The 17,116-nt window shown below is 39.5% G+C and overlaps 1 protein-coding gene across 2 annotated transcripts in view; it reads left to right on the top strand.

Annotated features, from left to right (window-relative positions):
- dhx29 (DEAH (Asp-Glu-Ala-His) box polypeptide 29) overlaps positions 1 to 17,116 on the top strand; it is an 85,196-nt gene that overhangs the window by 28,556 nt on the left and 39,524 nt on the right. For both annotated transcript variants that reach the window (XM_063042926.1, XM_063042927.1), the window contains exons 13-19: positions 544 to 720; positions 1,456 to 1,596; positions 7,853 to 7,997; positions 9,125 to 9,245; positions 12,323 to 12,407; positions 16,330 to 16,418; positions 16,685 to 16,813. In XM_063042926.1, coding sequence (XP_062898996.1) covers positions 544 to 720; positions 1,456 to 1,596; positions 7,853 to 7,997; positions 9,125 to 9,245; positions 12,323 to 12,407; positions 16,330 to 16,418; positions 16,685 to 16,813 — 887 coding nt within the window. The remainder of the gene's footprint in view (positions 1 to 543; positions 721 to 1,455; positions 1,597 to 7,852; positions 7,998 to 9,124; positions 9,246 to 12,322; positions 12,408 to 16,329; positions 16,419 to 16,684; positions 16,814 to 17,116) is intronic.

Here is a 17,116-nt window from a genome sequence, read left to right as displayed (position 1 = left end):
CTTAATCAGATTAAAATGGGAGTTAAGTACATGGGATTCTTATTGCAGGAATGATTCATAATCAAGCCAAAATTCATGTGTCTGGACAACTGAACTTCAGTAAGCAAACAGCCCAAAGAAATATTTGCAAATGCAAATCTGGTTTCTTAATTTTTCTTTATATAGCATTAAAATTTTTGGATGTGTAGGAGCAACACTGTTAAATATTGCCAGCGAGCAGTAACTGTAATCCAAATATTTCCATAATTGGAAATCTGCAAATTCTTGGGGAATTGTACTGGAGTTTTCCATTGTATTTAATGTTTTAAGAAACTATGTCATTTTGCCTGAGATAAAAGAGCAATTTAACAATTTAAAGAATCAAATACTTTGTCTATAGTATAAGTATTGTACTCCCATTTAATAATTTTTGTTCATTGATTTTTTTTGTGGACGCTTTGTTGCAAAGTATTGTCATGTCATGTGTATTTCTACAATTGGCTTTTGGTAAACAAAAACAGCTGCTGTCCACAGATTTCCTGATGATCCTATTATATGTTATAGGTTCATGAGAGAAGCGTTCAGTCTGATTTCCTGTTGATCATCTTGAAGGAGATAATGCAAAAACGCTCAAATCTGAACCTGATTTTGATGAGTGCAACTGTCGATAGTGATAAATTTGCTAATTACTTTGGACATTGCCCTGTTATCAATATTCCTGGAAGAATTTATCCAGTGCAGGTAAGAATGAGGAATATTTGGTGCTTTATTTTACCATGTGAATTTTTTTATCTTGACAAACTGTTATATATTAAATTATGTTTTAAATTTCATTTTGAATTTCATAGTAAATTTATTATCAAAGTGTGTTTGTGTGTGTATATATATATATATATATATATGTGTGTGTGTGTATATATATATATATATATATATATATACATACACACACACACACACACACACACACACACACATATATATATATATAGACAGACAGACAGACAGACAGACAGACAGACAGACAGACAGACACACACACTCTTTGATAATAAATTTACTATATATATACCCCTGGGATTCATTTTCTTGTGGGCATACATAGTAAATCCAAGAAATATAGAATCCATAAAAGACTGCACTCAACAGGATGATAAACAACCAATGTACAAAACACAACAAACTTCAAATACAAAAGAAAGAAAAAAAATACAGGTCGGCCTTCACTAATCCGGCACCATTGGGACCTGAAGAGTGCCGGATTAGTGAAAATGCCGAATTACATAAGGATCACATTAAGCATAATCAGTGCCGGATTATCGAAGGAACTGGATTACAGGTAGTTGGATTAGTGAAGGTCGACCTGTAATAATAATTAAATAAGCAATAAATATTGAGAACAGTAGACTCCTTAAGAAAATTTACTGCTCTTTAAATTTAGATAAACTTTAAATTTTCGTCCACAATTGTATACAGGTTTTACATTTGGAAGATGTGATAGAAGCGACTGGCTATGTTTTGGAAAAGGATTCTGAATATTATCAGCCATTTTCTGAGGAGGAGGAAGAAATTAATTTGACTGTTACTGACAAAGGAGGAAGAACATATCAGCATCAGGTTATTCTTAAATTACTTATAACTGTTGGAGTATATGGTGTTCATTATCGCCCGAAGCTGTATTCTAAAACTTGAAATAGTTAATGATACAGAGTTATCTTCTTCTTAGGCAGCACTGTGCGTCCACGTTCTGACACGTTAATGTGGTGAACATTGGAACTCTTTACTACTTCCTCAGATGAGACAGGAAGAGGCTAATTGGACAGACAAGTGTGTCGTTTTTGACATGGTGAATTTCTTCTGCCTTTTACAAAGTCTTAGAATAATACAGCATGGAAGAGGCTAGTAAGAATGAAGCAGTCAAGTCCCACAACCTAGCAATATAGTTTAAACCCTCCCAGATGGCAAAAGCAAATTTCCCTGCTAGGATATTGGTACCCTCTAGTTCAAATGCAACTGTCCCTCTTGTACAGGTCACCTCTACCCCAAAAGAGATCCCAATGATCCAAGAACCTGCCAGTTCTTCGGCCTGGCCTATCTTCCTGTTCCCTGGCTCACTAGCCTGTGGCACTGGGGTGATCAGGAGATCACTACTCCCGGCCCTGCATTTTAATTTTTTACCTATCTCCCTATACTCATTCTGTAGGACTTCATCCCTTGTTCTACTTGCGTTGTTCGTACTAATGTGTACAATGACCTCTAGTTGTTTACTGTCCTTAAGAATTTGCTGCACTGCTTGGAGACATCCTTGACCCAGGCACCCAAGTGATAAATACACAATCCTGGCAACTCTTCTGAGCCATATGGTCTCTTGTCTGCCTCTGTCACTACTGAGGCTCCTATCACTATTGCCCTGTCTGAGTACACCATTTCCCTCTGATTCTCAGAGCTCGTTACAGTGCCAGAAAACTGACTGCTACGAGCCCCTGAAAGAATATCCCCTTTCTGCTTGACAACAAGGATCACATTAAAATCTAGAATACATCAAGGTTCACAGGTATCAGTGCGAATGTTGCACTTTTTCAAAGAAGCTCTGAATCATTTTCTCTGACGTTCCCCCCACCCCCAGCCATCTCCTTCCACTATTAAGCTTGGAATAAAGTGACTGTTTTGGTAGCCAGGCATATGAACAAAATGACCCATCCAACTGAAGCATTAAGAATAAGTAGGGACTCAGTACAGAGGGTTATAGTGAGGAAGGGGAGACTGCTATTGGCTTGTGGTGCTTGTGGAATTGTAGTCCAAGTTTCAAAAACATGTAGAAGGGTATATAGAATAGTACAGCACAGTACAGGCCCTTTGGCCCACAATGTTGTGCTGACCCTTAAACCCTACCTCCCGTATAACCCCCCACCTTAAATTCCTCCATATACCTGTCTAGTGGTCTCTTAAACTTCACTAGTGTATCTGCCTCCACCACTGACTCAGGCAGTGCATTCCACGTACCAACCACTCTCTGAGTAAAAAACCTTCCTCTAATATCCCCCTTGAACTTCCCACCCCTTACCTTAAAACCATGTCCTCTTGTATTGAGCAGTGGTGCCCTGGGGAAGAGGCGCTGGCTGTCCACTCTATCTATTCCTGTTAATATCTTGTATACCTCTATCATGTCTCCTCTCACCCTCCTTCTCTCCAAAGAGTAAAGCCCTAGCTCCCTTAATCTCTGATCATAATGCATACTCTCTAACCAGGCAGCATCCTGGTAAACACAAAATAATCTGCAGATGCTGGGGTCAAAGCAACACTCACAACACGCTGGAGGAACTCAGCAGGTCGGGCAGCATCCGTGGAAACAAGCAGTCGACGTTTCGAGCTGGAACCCTTCGTCAGGACTGAAGAGGGAAGAGGCAGAGGCCCTATAAAGAAGGTGGGGGGAGGGTGGGAAGGAGAAGGCTGGTAGATTCCAGGTGAAAAACCAGTAAGGGGAAAGATAAAGGGGGGGAGGGAAGCAGGGAGGTGATAGGCAGGAAAGGTGAAGAAAGAATAGGGGAAAACACAATGGGTAGTAGAAGGAGACGGAACCGTGAGGGAGGTGGTAGGCAACTGGGGAGGGGCAGAGTGGCATAGGGATAGGGGAAAGGAGGGGGAGGGAATTACCAGAAGTTGGAGAATTCTATGTTCATACCAAGGGGCTGGAGACTACCGAGACAGTATATGAGGTGTTGCTCCTCCAACCTGAGTTTAGCCTCATCATGGCAGTAGAGGAGGCCATGTATGGACATATCTGAATGGGAGTGGGAAGCAGAGTTGAAGTGGGTGGCTACTGGGAGATCCTGTATGTTTCGGCGGACGGAGCGGAGGTGCTCAACGAAGCGGTCCCCCAATCTGCGTCGGGTTTCACCGATGTAGAGGAGGCCGCACCGGGAGCACCGGATGCAATAGATGACCCCAACAGACTCACAAGTGAAGTGTTGCCTCACTTAGAAGTACTGTTTGGGGCCCTGAATGACCTCCCCCCCACCTTCTTTATAGAGCCTCTGCCCCTTCCCCCTACAGTCCTGATGAAGGGTTCTGGCCCGGAACGTCGACTGCTTATTTCCACGGATGCTGCCCGATCTGCTGAGTTTCTCCAGCGTGTTGTGAGTGTGAGCATCCTGGTAAATCTCCTCTGTACCCTTTCCAATGCTTCCACATCCTTCCTATAGTGAGGCGACCAGAACTGGACACAGTCCTCCAAGTGTGGCCTAACCAGAGTTTTATAGAGCTGCATCATTACCTCGCAACTCTTAAACTCTATCCCTTGACTTATGAAAGCTAACACTCCATAAGCTTTCTTAACTACCCTATCTACCTGTGAGGCAACTTTCAGGGATCTGTGGACATGTACCCCCAGATCCCTCTGCTCCTCCACACTACCAAGTATCCTGCCATTTACTTTGTACTCTGCCTTGGAGTTTGTCCTTCCAAAGTGTACCACCTCACACTTCTCCAGGTTGAACTCCATCTGCCACTTCTCAGCCCACTTTTGCATCCTATCAATGTCTCTCTGCAATCTTCGACAATCCTCTACACTATCCACAAACATCGTCTGCAAACTTGCCAACCCACCCTTCTACCCCACATCCAGGTCGTTAATAAAAATCATGAAAAGTAGAGGCCCCAGAACCGATGCTTGTGGGACACCACTAGTCACAACCCTCCAATCGGAATGTACTCCCTCCACCACGACCCTCTGCCTTCTGCAGGCAAGCCAATTCTGAATCCACCTGGCCAAACTTCCCTGGATCCTGTGCCTTCTGACTTTCTGAATAAGCCTACCATGTGGAACCTTGTCAGATGCCTTACTAAAATCTATGTAGGTCACATCCACTGCACTACCCTCATCTATATGCCTGGTCACCTCCTCAAAGAACTCTATCAGGCTTGTCAGACACGATCTGCCCTTCACAAAGCCATGCTGACTGTCCCTGATCAGACCATGATTCTCTAAATGCCCATAGATCCTATCTCTAAGAATCTTTTCTAACAGCTTTCCCTCCACAGACATAAGACTCACTGGTCTGTAGTTACCCGGACTATCCCTACTACCTTTTTTTCCAACAAGGGTAGGGATCATGAGTTCTGTGCCAGGTCTTCAGTAGTCTTCCTCAATTGGCAAAGGTGGTGCTGGCACATTGAAAGAATGTGAATTTTATCATCAATATCTGCCTTCCCCTCTCCCCTACCTCCGCTCACTTTCTGCTTTCCGCAGGGATCGCTCTCTACGTGACTCCCTTTCCCATTCGTCCCTCCCCACTGATCTCCCTCCTCGCACTTATCCTTCTTATCCTTGCAAGTGGAACAAGTGCTACATCTGCCCCTACATCACCTCCCTCACTGCCATTCAGTGCCCAAAACAGTCCTTCCAGGTGAGGCAGCACTTCACTTATGAGTCTGTTGGGGTCATGTACTGTGTCTGGTGCTCCCAGCGTGGCCTCCTGTATATCGGTGAGACCCAACATAGATTGGGAAATCTTTTTGCCGAGCACCTACACTCCGTCCACTGGAAGAAGCAGGATCTCTCAGTGGCCACCCATTTTAATTCCCATTCCATTCCAATATGTCAATCTGTGGCCTCCTCTACTGTCACAATAAGGCCACACTCACATTGGAGGAACACCACCCTTTATTCCATCTGGGTAGCCTCCAACCTGATGGCATGAACATTGATTTCTCGAATTTCCAGTAATGGTCCCCCACCCTTCACCATTCTCCATCCCCTTTTCCCTCTCTCACCTTATCTTTGTCTGCCCATTGCCTCCCTCTGGTGCTCCTTTTACCCCCCCCCGCCACCTTTCTTCCATGGCCTTCTGTGCTTTCCTATCGGACTCCCCCTTCTGAAGCCCTGTAACTCTTTCACTGGACAACTTCGCAGCTCTTTACTTCACCCCTCCTGATTTCACCTATCACCTTGTTTCTCTCTCCCATCCCCCACCTTTTAAATCTATTTCTCATCTTTTTTTCTCCAGTTCTGCTGAAGTGTCTCAGCCCAAAACATTGACTGTAGTTTTTTTCCTATAGATGCTGCCTGGCCTCTGAGTTCCTCCAGCATTTTGTGTGTGTTGCTTGGCTTTACAGCATCTGCTGATTTTTTCTTTCTTGAGATTGGTAGAGGACCTTGATCTTGCAGATGTTGAGTGTAATACCCTTCCTCTCAAAGAATGAGTTGATTATGTTTTGGGATTCTCCCTCTGTGTTTACAGCACAAGCATCATTTGCTTACCAGACCCACACAGACACCCACACAATGCTGGAGGAACTCAGCTGGTCAGGCAGCATTTATAGAGGCAAATGAACAGTTATGATTTGGTCCAAGACCCTTCATCAGGGCTGATTGTTTGCTTACTGCAGTCTGACTGCTAAGGATCTGCAGATCTTGGTTTTGGATTGTAGTTGCTGGCAGGTTAAATCTGGAGTAGAACCATTCTCAGAGAAGTTTTGTTTGATGTGAAGAGCAATATTGTAGTGAGATTGATCGAGAAGAATGTTGGGTATGACTTTGTTTGACAGTAGTCTTTGCTAAAATTTACTCGAGTCAGGAATAACTGTACTTTCTTTGTTTTACTTTTAGTGAGATGCGCGCATCTTACATTGTGGCGTGATGACATATGCCATTTACGTACTTTTATATAAAGCCCATAATGAATTATTTAACCAACAGAATGCTTAATCAAATAATCTTTACAATTTCACTTGAATATTACTGAAATATTAAATACACAAGCATCATGGTTAAATGCTGTCATGGAGAAAATACAAGGAGATCATTTCTGTTGGTAGTGAAACTTAAAGAAAATGCTCTACAGTCCTTAGTAATTGTTGGAGTCGAGGACTTGAATAAAGTTGAATAAGTCCTTGAATAGGTTTGGTTGAAGTGGACCCTGACAATTACTTTTACAGTGGTGGATGGCAAGGTAACCACTCTCCAGTTATAGCAGTTCACCATGTTTCCTTTCTTGAAGATGATTACATATAGGGAATTATTTCCATGTCAGTTATATATTTTATTCATTTTGCTGAATGCTGATAGAAATCTGAAAATGAGTGCAGAACAGAACTTTGTTCAGCCATGTGGCTATCTTCTTGTTCTAGATTTTAACTGGAGAAAATAGTACCTTGCCATTTATCTTGTGAATCTTCCCACAGAATGGAGAAATTATCAGTAATTTTTTTGTTCTGGTTGACAATCGCTTTTCAAACATGAATAACTTTGAAAGATGATACTGACCTGTGTAAATCAGTTTCTTTGCAAACAAATAATCAGCTACGATCTTCCTGTTTTTGAGGGGTAATTAAGCAGGTCGTATTTATGATTGATTTAACATTACTGGATGCACAGTAGTAGAAGATGAATAGTTTGGGCAAGTTAACTATATTTGTCAAGATGATGCTCAGAATGCAGGGTACTAATAACCTGTCAGCTTGAGTTTTTACTGGTTACTAGAAAGTTTAGAATTCTTTAATTTCGCTCCAGTGTATGTTCGGGCAGTTTTTGAAACTGAATGAATGAGGAAAGCTGCAATGATGTGCATTGTTGAAAACAAGCCTGCAAAGTTAAGTCAGATCCAGCCACTTCATTGATTGCTTGAGCATCAAATGGAAATCAAATCGAGAAGGTGGACAACTGGACTAGTTTATTTGATTAAGATGGCTATCTGATGTTTTGACGTAAGAAAAATGTTCATGTATGTGTATAATGTTTAAAGTAAATACAATATAATGTAAAATCACAATTATGAAGTTTTCAATTTTGGTATCTGTAAATACTGAAATGTTTTCTCTTTCCCCTTCAAATGTCAGTGCATTTTTAATTGGTCCTTGTTAATATCCTTTTCAGGAATATTTTGTTAAAGGGCTCATACCCAGCCAAAATTTGACACCTGAGCTTGAACAGTACAGTGTTCGTACCCGTCATGCTATTCAATGCATGCATCCAACTAAAATAAATGTGGATCTCATCTTGGAGCTGATTAGCCACTTGGGTAAGTGAAAAAATATTTTGTGTCCTCTAAAATAACAACTACTTCTGCTGAACCTGGATGTTTTCTATTATCTATGTTACTGGTCAAGCAATTCTTGTGCAATTTGTCTCGAACAAGCACGGCATTTTGTTTTATTTCTGAAAACATTGACCTGAAGTGAAACATTGTTGGTTTTGTTCAAAAAACAAGTGCAGGTTTAAATGTTTTCATTTTATGTTATGGTTACATCTGACACATTCTAATTCATTTTAATATTTGGTACTCCAATAAAAATCTCAAACTACTGCAAAAATCTGAGTTGAAAGTTACTGTTAAGTGCAGATAGAGTTGATCAAATAATTCATGATTCCTTTGTTGCGGTGGCAAGAACATTTGGAAGCAGTTGTATGGGCTTACCTAGCATCATAAACTTGATAATTATGCTAAATTCATTTTGCAGACAATATGCTAGTAAGTGGGTATAAATTGCTTGCCACTGTATGTAAAAGCACATAAAATGTACCATAGAGCATGGTTGCATGTGACAAATCTTAGCTGGAGTATTATGGAACTTTCTTTAAAGTGTCTCAATAAATTATTTGGTTATAGCAAGAAATAAAACTATCAAAACATACAGAAAACTACTGAATTGTCCATCTAGCTTTTCTGGAACACCTTGCATAATTTTGCACAACTCATTGAAAGGCTAGGAAAGAAAGCATCTGGAGTAGTCTAGTGGGGAGATGGATCCCATAACCACACAGCTTTATTCAAAAGATCAAAGTTGTTGTCTGAAGTCTTTCAAATCAAAGTGGTGATGTTTCCTTTTGAAGGAGGGGAAGAAATCCTTAGCTAGGTAGTAAGGATATTGTGAAGGTGAAGTGTTTTTGATCTTCTGTATGTTGACCTGGAAGAAGTTAGCATTTATCAAAAGGGAAGATTCTGGGCAAGTAGATTGAGACAGTGGGGATGTTTTGAAAGAGCTTGGTTACGTAGGTGAAAGCTTTGTGTACAAGATGTATCATGACACACCATGAAAAAAGGGGGATGAATGTTGACCGAATGGGGATGTTGAAAATGAAAGCAAGAAAAGCAGGGGGAAATTGCTATGCAAGACTGAAGTTAACTGATTGATATTCCCTTTTCAGAAAGAAGTAGCCAGTACAGAGCAATTGATGGTGCGGTATTAGTATTCTTACCCGGTCTGGCTCACATTCAACATCTTTTTGACCTTTTAACTACAGACAAAATGTTTCAAGATAGGAAAAGGTAAAGTTTTTTTCTATTGTCTGTTTGTATTCAATATCTGGGGAAATACCCATTTTTTTGGTCACAGAAGTTTTTATTAGCTAGAACTGCATAAAGATGGTTTGTGCTTCTTGTTATTCAAATGTCCAACTGGGGTTATTTCCATGATACAAGAAAATCTGCAGATACTTGAAATCCAAAGCAACACACAAAATGCTGGAGGAACTCAGTAGATCAGGCAATATCTATGGAAAGAGAAAACCGGCGACGTTTCGGGCCGAGGCCCTTCTTCAGACAGGACGAGAAAATCTGACTCTTCATGAAATTCCCACCTTGCAAATGGTTTTCTGACTTTATATCCATAATAATAGTTGCCAGGCACAATATACAACACATTGGTCTGTGCATATATATGTTAGGGATATAAGCGTTTGCCAGCCCACTGCCACTTGAGGTCTACTTGTGTCTCATCTGGTTGCTTAACATGATAATTGCTATTTAAAATAAATTCTCTTTAGCAGTGGCAGACCATCGGAATATATGCCTTTATTGGATGTGTTAGGTGACCAGCCATTATTAATTGGAGTAATTAAAGTATTACTTGACATCTTTGCCCTGCACCCTATCACAAAAAGTCCCTTCTTTCTCTTCACTTCCCCTCCTTATAATGTAAAATGCTCCCGTACTCTATGTTTTCTATTTGTAATGAAAGGTCCTTGACCAAAAACATATAGTTTGTTTTTCTCCCCATTAATACTGCTTAATTTGCTGAGTGATTCTAGCATCCTGCTTCTGTAATGATTGTAATGTGTTGATTAAGAAAAAAATGCAGTAAAATCCCAGTATATCACTTTCAAATGGTTACAGCAGTTTTCTCTTAGGAACTTTAATTTTAGAGAAAATTGACAGCATCTTTGCTGATACTTTTTTTTTCGCCCACTTGACTGAAAGCTGCTGACTTTGTGGATATACACAGTTCAGTTTAAATTTTTGTGTTCAGATTTGAAAAGCTTGAAACTTGAATGCTTGTGTGCTTTTTCAACAAGTAGGATAGGTAAGCACCACAGGCCCTGGGTAGATCCCCAGGGGCATTGTGTGCTGAAAAGCTGCAAGGGGAGAACAGAAAGGAATCAGACATACAGCATGGAAGCAAGCCTATCATGTCACAGAGACCACACTGACCATCAACTGCTTATTTACATTAATCACATTTTTAAAAATTCCTCACACAGTCTTTTCAGCTCACCCTAGATATTGCCAGTCACCTACAATAGAATCAATTTATAGTGATCAAATAGCCTACCAATCTAGCAAGTCCTTAAAATATGAGAGGAAACTAGGGGATGTTCAAACTCCACCTAGACAGCGTCCAAGGACAGGACTGAACCCAGATCTCTAGCACTATGAGGTAGTGGCTCTACTAGCTGCACTGCTGTGCTGTTCCAGATGGGCAGACCAGACCACAATTAAGAGAAGAGAAATTGGAGTGAGTGAGAGAGAGAGAGAAAAAAAAAGAAAGAAAAGTGGGTGTGTTACAGAAAGGGATGCCAGAGCTCACTGGGTCACTCTCCTATTCCCCTTAGCTCCTAATTTGCTCTAGATTACTCACTCTCTTGTTCTGGTGCCGCTCAAATAATGTCACAGCATCAGTAGAAGTCCTTATTTAAAATCCTGATTTCAGTAGAGCCAAAAGAAATTCAGGCACAGTAATGGTGGGAGAGGCCTGAGGGTTGAACCCTACCTCAAGAAGTTCTCCATCTAATGGGGTGGTTAAGAATCCAGCATTCCAGGCAACATGTTAGTTGAAATGACATACAGTCTGGGAAGATTTACCAATATACACATGTATATGAGTCACACCTTGGATCTTTCAAAATATTCCTTGCAAAATAACTTACAGTATTTTACAGGTTCTTGAGAGAAGTTCCATTCTATTATTTAACGAGTGCTATAGGACAATTTTTGTTCATTTTAAAGGAAAGTTTGATCAAGTGATATTGCTGTACATCCTCAGTACTATGCTGGAGTTCTTTCTGCATTATTTGTTGAGAACATTGGAAAGGGCATTCAACATATAGTTTTACAGATTTTTGTTGCTTTCTTTTTGTCATTATGACTGAAATTGAACATGATGTTCTAATTTTTGTTCTGATTATTTTACCAAAAGCATTAGCACAACCTTAACTATCTACTTCCAACCTTCTTGCTCTACATCTGTGCATTTTTATAAAAGTACTTAATCACATCAACTAGTTAATTATACAGTTTCTAGGTTCTAAGATTACCTTCTGGGTTTCACTAGGCTAATAAAGTTGGCTTCATTATCTTGAAGAAAATAACTGCAGGTGATGGGGAAGAAAGAAACAAATAGAAAATGCTGGAAGTACCCAACGAGTCAAATAACTCAGAGTCCTTCCAGCACTTTCTGTATTTGCTTTGGATTTACAACCAAGGATGCTTTTTTGCATGTTGTCTTTCAAGGTTTTGATTTCTGTTGACAATTAGGTTTTCAATTTTCCAGTTGATATGCAACACCCTGCAGTTATTTTCTAGATTCCTTTTTGCAAGTTATTGTATGTTCCTTCACTGCAAGTTATTGCAAAGCTTCATGCATTTTAAGCAAAAAAAATGCAAACTGCAGGAGGAAGTCGTGGGTGAGCAGCATTTGTGGAGTGGGCTGGGAGAAATGATGCACAAGAACCTATCAGCAACCCTCCCCTCCACAAGGATGCTGCTCACCTGCTGTGCAACATTTTGTTCTTTGCTTTGGATTTCAGCATCTGTAGTTTCGTGTATCTCCAAGCATTTTGCGTTGCTATGTGATTTTAATTTGGCAGAATACAAGTAATGAGTGTGAGTAGTATATAATTTCTAGTGTGGCAAGGCTGTGTGGAATTTGGAAGAATGGGTGGTCTTTAGAGAAAATGAACAGATGTTGGTTTTTAGGGTGAACTTGATGGGTTATCATTGATTATCATTATCTTTCCTTATTCATTCCCTTCCCTTGAATAAACGATGCTATTTTTGCTTATCTCATTTTTGTTTATTTTTAGATGATACCAACAAGTAATTTAAGTTTTATGTTGCTAAATTTGTAGGTACAAAGTGATTGCTTTGCACTCTATCCTTTCATCACAAGATCAAGCTGCAGCCTTCACAGTCCCACCACCCGGAGTTCGGAAGGTAATTGGAATAGTCACTCAATCAGACTGGTTTCTGTTCATCTTTTAAATGATGTGTGGAAATGGAGATTGTAATAACATGTACCTGTACGTAGATACTTTGAAGGTTATCAGTGGCTATGTTCACTTCTTATGAATGTGATGATTCTTTGTAAAAATAAATAAATAAATCAACTGCAACTTAAGCAAAGGCAAAATTCAACACTTACTATTAAACATTAACCCAATGTACTGTATACGTCTCATGCCTTGGGAGTTAGGTATAGAAAAAATCATTAAGAAATAGTAATACCCTCAAATGTTGAGGATTAGATTAGATTATGAGAACACTCAGTCCTCTTTTATTGTCATTTAGAAATACATACGTACATTAAGAAATGATACAATGTTTCTCCGGAGTGATATCACAGAAAACAGGACAGACCAAGGACTAACACTGACAGAACCACATAATTATAACCTATAGTTACAGCAGTGCAAAGCAATACCATAATTTGATAAAGAACAGACCATGGGCACAGTAAAAAAAAAAGTCTCAAAAGTCCCTAGTCGATCGACTCCCGAGTCCCCGATAGCGGCAGCAAAAGGGAGAAACTCCCTGCCATAAACCTCCAGGCACCGTCAACTTGCCAATACCTTGGAAGCAGCCAACCCTGAGTCCATCCGTCTGAAAACTCCGAGCTTCCGAGCAGCCTCTCCAATACCACCTCCTGAGCGCCATCCTCTGCTGAGCATCTTCGATCTTTCCCCGGCTGCTGAAGCACGCAAAGCCGAGGATTTCAGGGCTTTCAGCTCCGGAGATTCTGGTTACCACACAGTAGCAGTGGCAGCGAAGCGGCTTTTCAGAAGTTTTCCTGATGTTCCACTGTGCTCTCACGTCTGTTGCCATCAAATCAGGATTGTGCACGGTCCCCTACTTGACAGATAACAGATATTCATCGCCGAAGTGGCCGTGCGCGCTGCCGTCGCACCACCATCTTCTCCCCCCTCCCGGGAGAATATTCTCATCAATATTCCACTTGTGTAGGCTGATTCAATAAAAATGTTTACCACAATGTCATAAAGAGGCCATCCCTGATATCAGTTCCAAACCCGCATTGTGTGAAATGACCCAGTCAGCTCTATTCCCTTGTTTTATCCCTATTGCCTTGCAAATGTATTTCGCACTGGCATTTTTCCAATGCTCTTTTAAGATCACTGATTATCTCTGCTTCCACCACTTGTAGGTAGTGAGTTCCATCTCATTGCTAATCTCTGCATAAGTAAGTTCTTTTGTGCAGAATCTTAAATCTGTGTCCCTTAGTCCCATACCATCAGCTTTTAGGATTTAAGAGTTTTCTTTGTCGACACTACCTAAACCTTATTCACATCTATGAAATCAACTCCCAGCTTCTTTTGCTCTACATATTCTCCAACTTAACATCAAGTCCACGAATATGTTACATGAATTAAAACAATTATTCATTCCCAGATGACTTTTTGAATGGGAAAAGGACTCAGCTATGGCTTACAAAGGAAATTTAGGATAGAATTATATTCAAAGATAAGGCACATAAAATTGTCAGGAAAGCATTAAGTCAGAAGTTTAGAAGCAGTTTGGATTACACAGAGCAGAAGAAAAAGTTTGATTAAGAGGGGAGGATGGAGTATGCTTGTGTAAAATCTGATAATCTGTAAATATATAAAGAATAAGACTGGAAAAAATGGCATGGTTAGTTATCTTCCTAAATTCTGCAAACTTGCCTATATCCACTCTTAATTATTTTAATCCAGCAACAGTTGGGCTAATTCTATTGGGCTAACTTGCACTTTGTTGTGGATGATTGGTACAATTTTAATTGCTCACCACATCTTCAAAATACGTGAGCCTCAATTTTGTTAACCAATCCTTTACATGGTATGTTATCAAAGGCTTTCTTAAAACCACCAAAGACAACATCCACTATATTACTTTCAGCAACTTTTTTGTCTATTATCAAAATAAATACAGTTAAGAATGAAACTGTAAGGTCTGATGGATAGAGCATCAAACTTCGGTGTGTGATGCAGAGTTATCAGAGGAATGCAGGTTCGAGTCCTGTCTCATTTAGTTTACCAGTCTTAAAGTTCAGGGTGGTGTGGTAGTGTAATGGTTAGCATAACACTATTACAGCTCCAGCAATCCATGTTGAATTCGTCCTCTGTCTGTAAGGAATTATTATCTCCTTGCAACTGTGTGTGTTTTCCCTGGTTTCCTCCCACATTCCAAAGACATACAGGTTAGTAGGTTAATTGGTCACATGGGGGTAATTGGGTGGCAGAGGCTTATTGGGCCGGAAGGTCGTGTTACCATGCTGTATGCCTAAATAATTTTTTTAAAATTCAATTTAACACATTCTGCTTTTACAGATTTGTGCTGCCTCACCTTAACTAATTCAAACCTCTTCAAGTACTTGTTAATTTTTCCCTTGATTATTGTTTCTAAAACTTTATCTATAGTTCTTATTAAATTGACCACCCTGTAATTTCCAGGAGTGTCATTGCATCCTTTCTTGAATGAGATGTCAGGTTTCCTGCTTTACAATTCTTTGGCACTCCCCTATATCTAGTGATGATTGGAAAGTTATATCAAACCCTAATTTTGAAGGTTAATCAACCCTAAGGTTATATCACACCCTGAGGCATTATCAGCCTTTCCAGTCCATTCATCATCCTTATCATCTCCACACAAATGATATTTTCTCAGCATCTTTTTTGAGTAAAAGCTCATACAGAATGCTTATACGGTCGACCTTCACTAATCCGACTACCTGTAATCCCGTTCCTTCAATAATCCGGCACTCCTCAGGTCCCAATGGTGCTGGATTAGTGAAGGCCGACCTGTACCTTGCCATCCATCTTGAAGCAAGTATTATCTTCTTTAATTCTAATGTGACCCACACTGCTGTATTTTTTCCATTCTGGGAGAAAAATTTTGGTTTCCATTTTTATATTGGTTTTTATTCTACATTCATATTCCCTATTACTTTTTTTTTCTTTTCCACTCTCAATGTACTTGATCTGGTTCTTGTATGGGGGAAAAAAATATCAATTGGCACGTATCATGTATTCTGTTAGTTTCCTCATTCGGTGTCCTTCTCAATGCAAGGAGTCAGAACTGAAGTACATTTTCCATAATGGTCAGTCATTGTTCCATTACAGTTTATTTCTATCAATCCTTGGTTCCATTCTATCTTGGGTAGATCACCTGTCCTCTCATTAAGTGGCTCTCTGAATGTAGAAGTTGTACTTTAGATTTTTCATTGCTCTTCTCCATTACTAATAAACTTTATAATATTGTGATTTGTCTTGCTCAAGAATTCCCTCCCCCGCTCCCCATTGACACTTTTTATATTCACGATTCTCACCATATTCATTAGCGGCAATGCCCTCTTCCTAAGGCTTTCTCATAAGTGCTCCAGATACATTTTCTTATGCAAAGCTGATTCAGTCCTGTGTGTGACAATGGTCACTCCACAGAATAGAACTAATTAATCACAATCGTTATCCAATGACTCTAAAGGCTTCATTGGCAATTGAAACCAGAAGGATGAAAGGCAACCCTGTTTCTTTTGCTGATCATTGTCTACAAAATATTATTTGCTTTGATTTTTGTTCATCAGTTTGTAATATGTTGAAATAAAAATAACCGTTTTTCCACCTGTAACATATAACATAGCCGGGATGAATGATAAAGCAGGAATGGAATTGATGCATACAATTAGAGTTATGGGTCATCTTTTTTCTGCATTGTAAAATTGTATGGAATAAATAATATGCTATCATGGCCAGTTAAGATTTTTTCATCACAAATAATGAGAGAGGTATGGTGGTATCGATTAAAACCTAAAGCAGGAAAGATTGGAATTCTTTGCACCTAATTATTTAATTGTGTAATTTTTCAGATTGTTTTGGCAACAAATATTGCAGAAACAGGAATCACAATTCCTGATGTTGTCTTTGTCATTGATGCTGGAAAGACTAAAGAAAACAGGTTTGTTTAGCATGTATTATGTAGTCTGAATTATCTTAATTGCTATATATATATTGCAGCTGTTTTTCTGATTTTGTAACTGAATGATACTTAAAATATTTTAGTTACTATTATAAATCTATACTACTGCATATAACTAACAATTTTTGTCATTAAATCTGTTTTGTAACATTCATCTGAATGAAATATTATTTGCTAACACAGATTTTTTTCAACATCTTGTAAATTTGTAGACTACATGATAATCTAGTTTATGTTGTTTGTAGGTATCGTGAAAGTAGCCAAATGAGCTCATTGGTGGAGACATTTATCAGCAAAGCCAATGCACTTCAGAGACAGGGTCGAGCTGGTCGTGTCCGAGAGGGATTCTGTTTTCGTTTGTACACAAAAGCAAGGTGAATACTCAGAAAATCTGAAAGAGTGACATTATTGTCTGCAATTGCTTCAATGAGAGTTTTCTATTCTATCTTTTGAAATGTGATATTTTAGCAAAATAACTTGTCTTCTATAATAATGATACAGAGCAAGTGGGCAAACAGCAGCAGAATATTTATTGGGAAGGAGGGGAAAAAGCATTACAAGGCCAGTGGTATAGATCAGAAGATGACAAGAAGCCCATATTAAACCTGTGATAAACAAACCCCCTATCTCCCTTTTACTGGAGTATTTAAGAGGTTTTACTTGGAGGGTTATGCAAT

Source organism: Mobula hypostoma, chromosome 3 (assembly GCF_963921235.1).
Source record: "Mobula hypostoma chromosome 3, sMobHyp1.1, whole genome shotgun sequence".
NCBI lineage: Eukaryota > Metazoa > Chordata > Chondrichthyes > Myliobatiformes > Myliobatidae > Mobula > Mobula hypostoma.
The sequence above is the reverse complement of the archived record's forward strand: the minus strand, read 5'-3'. Positions and strand labels throughout refer to the sequence as shown.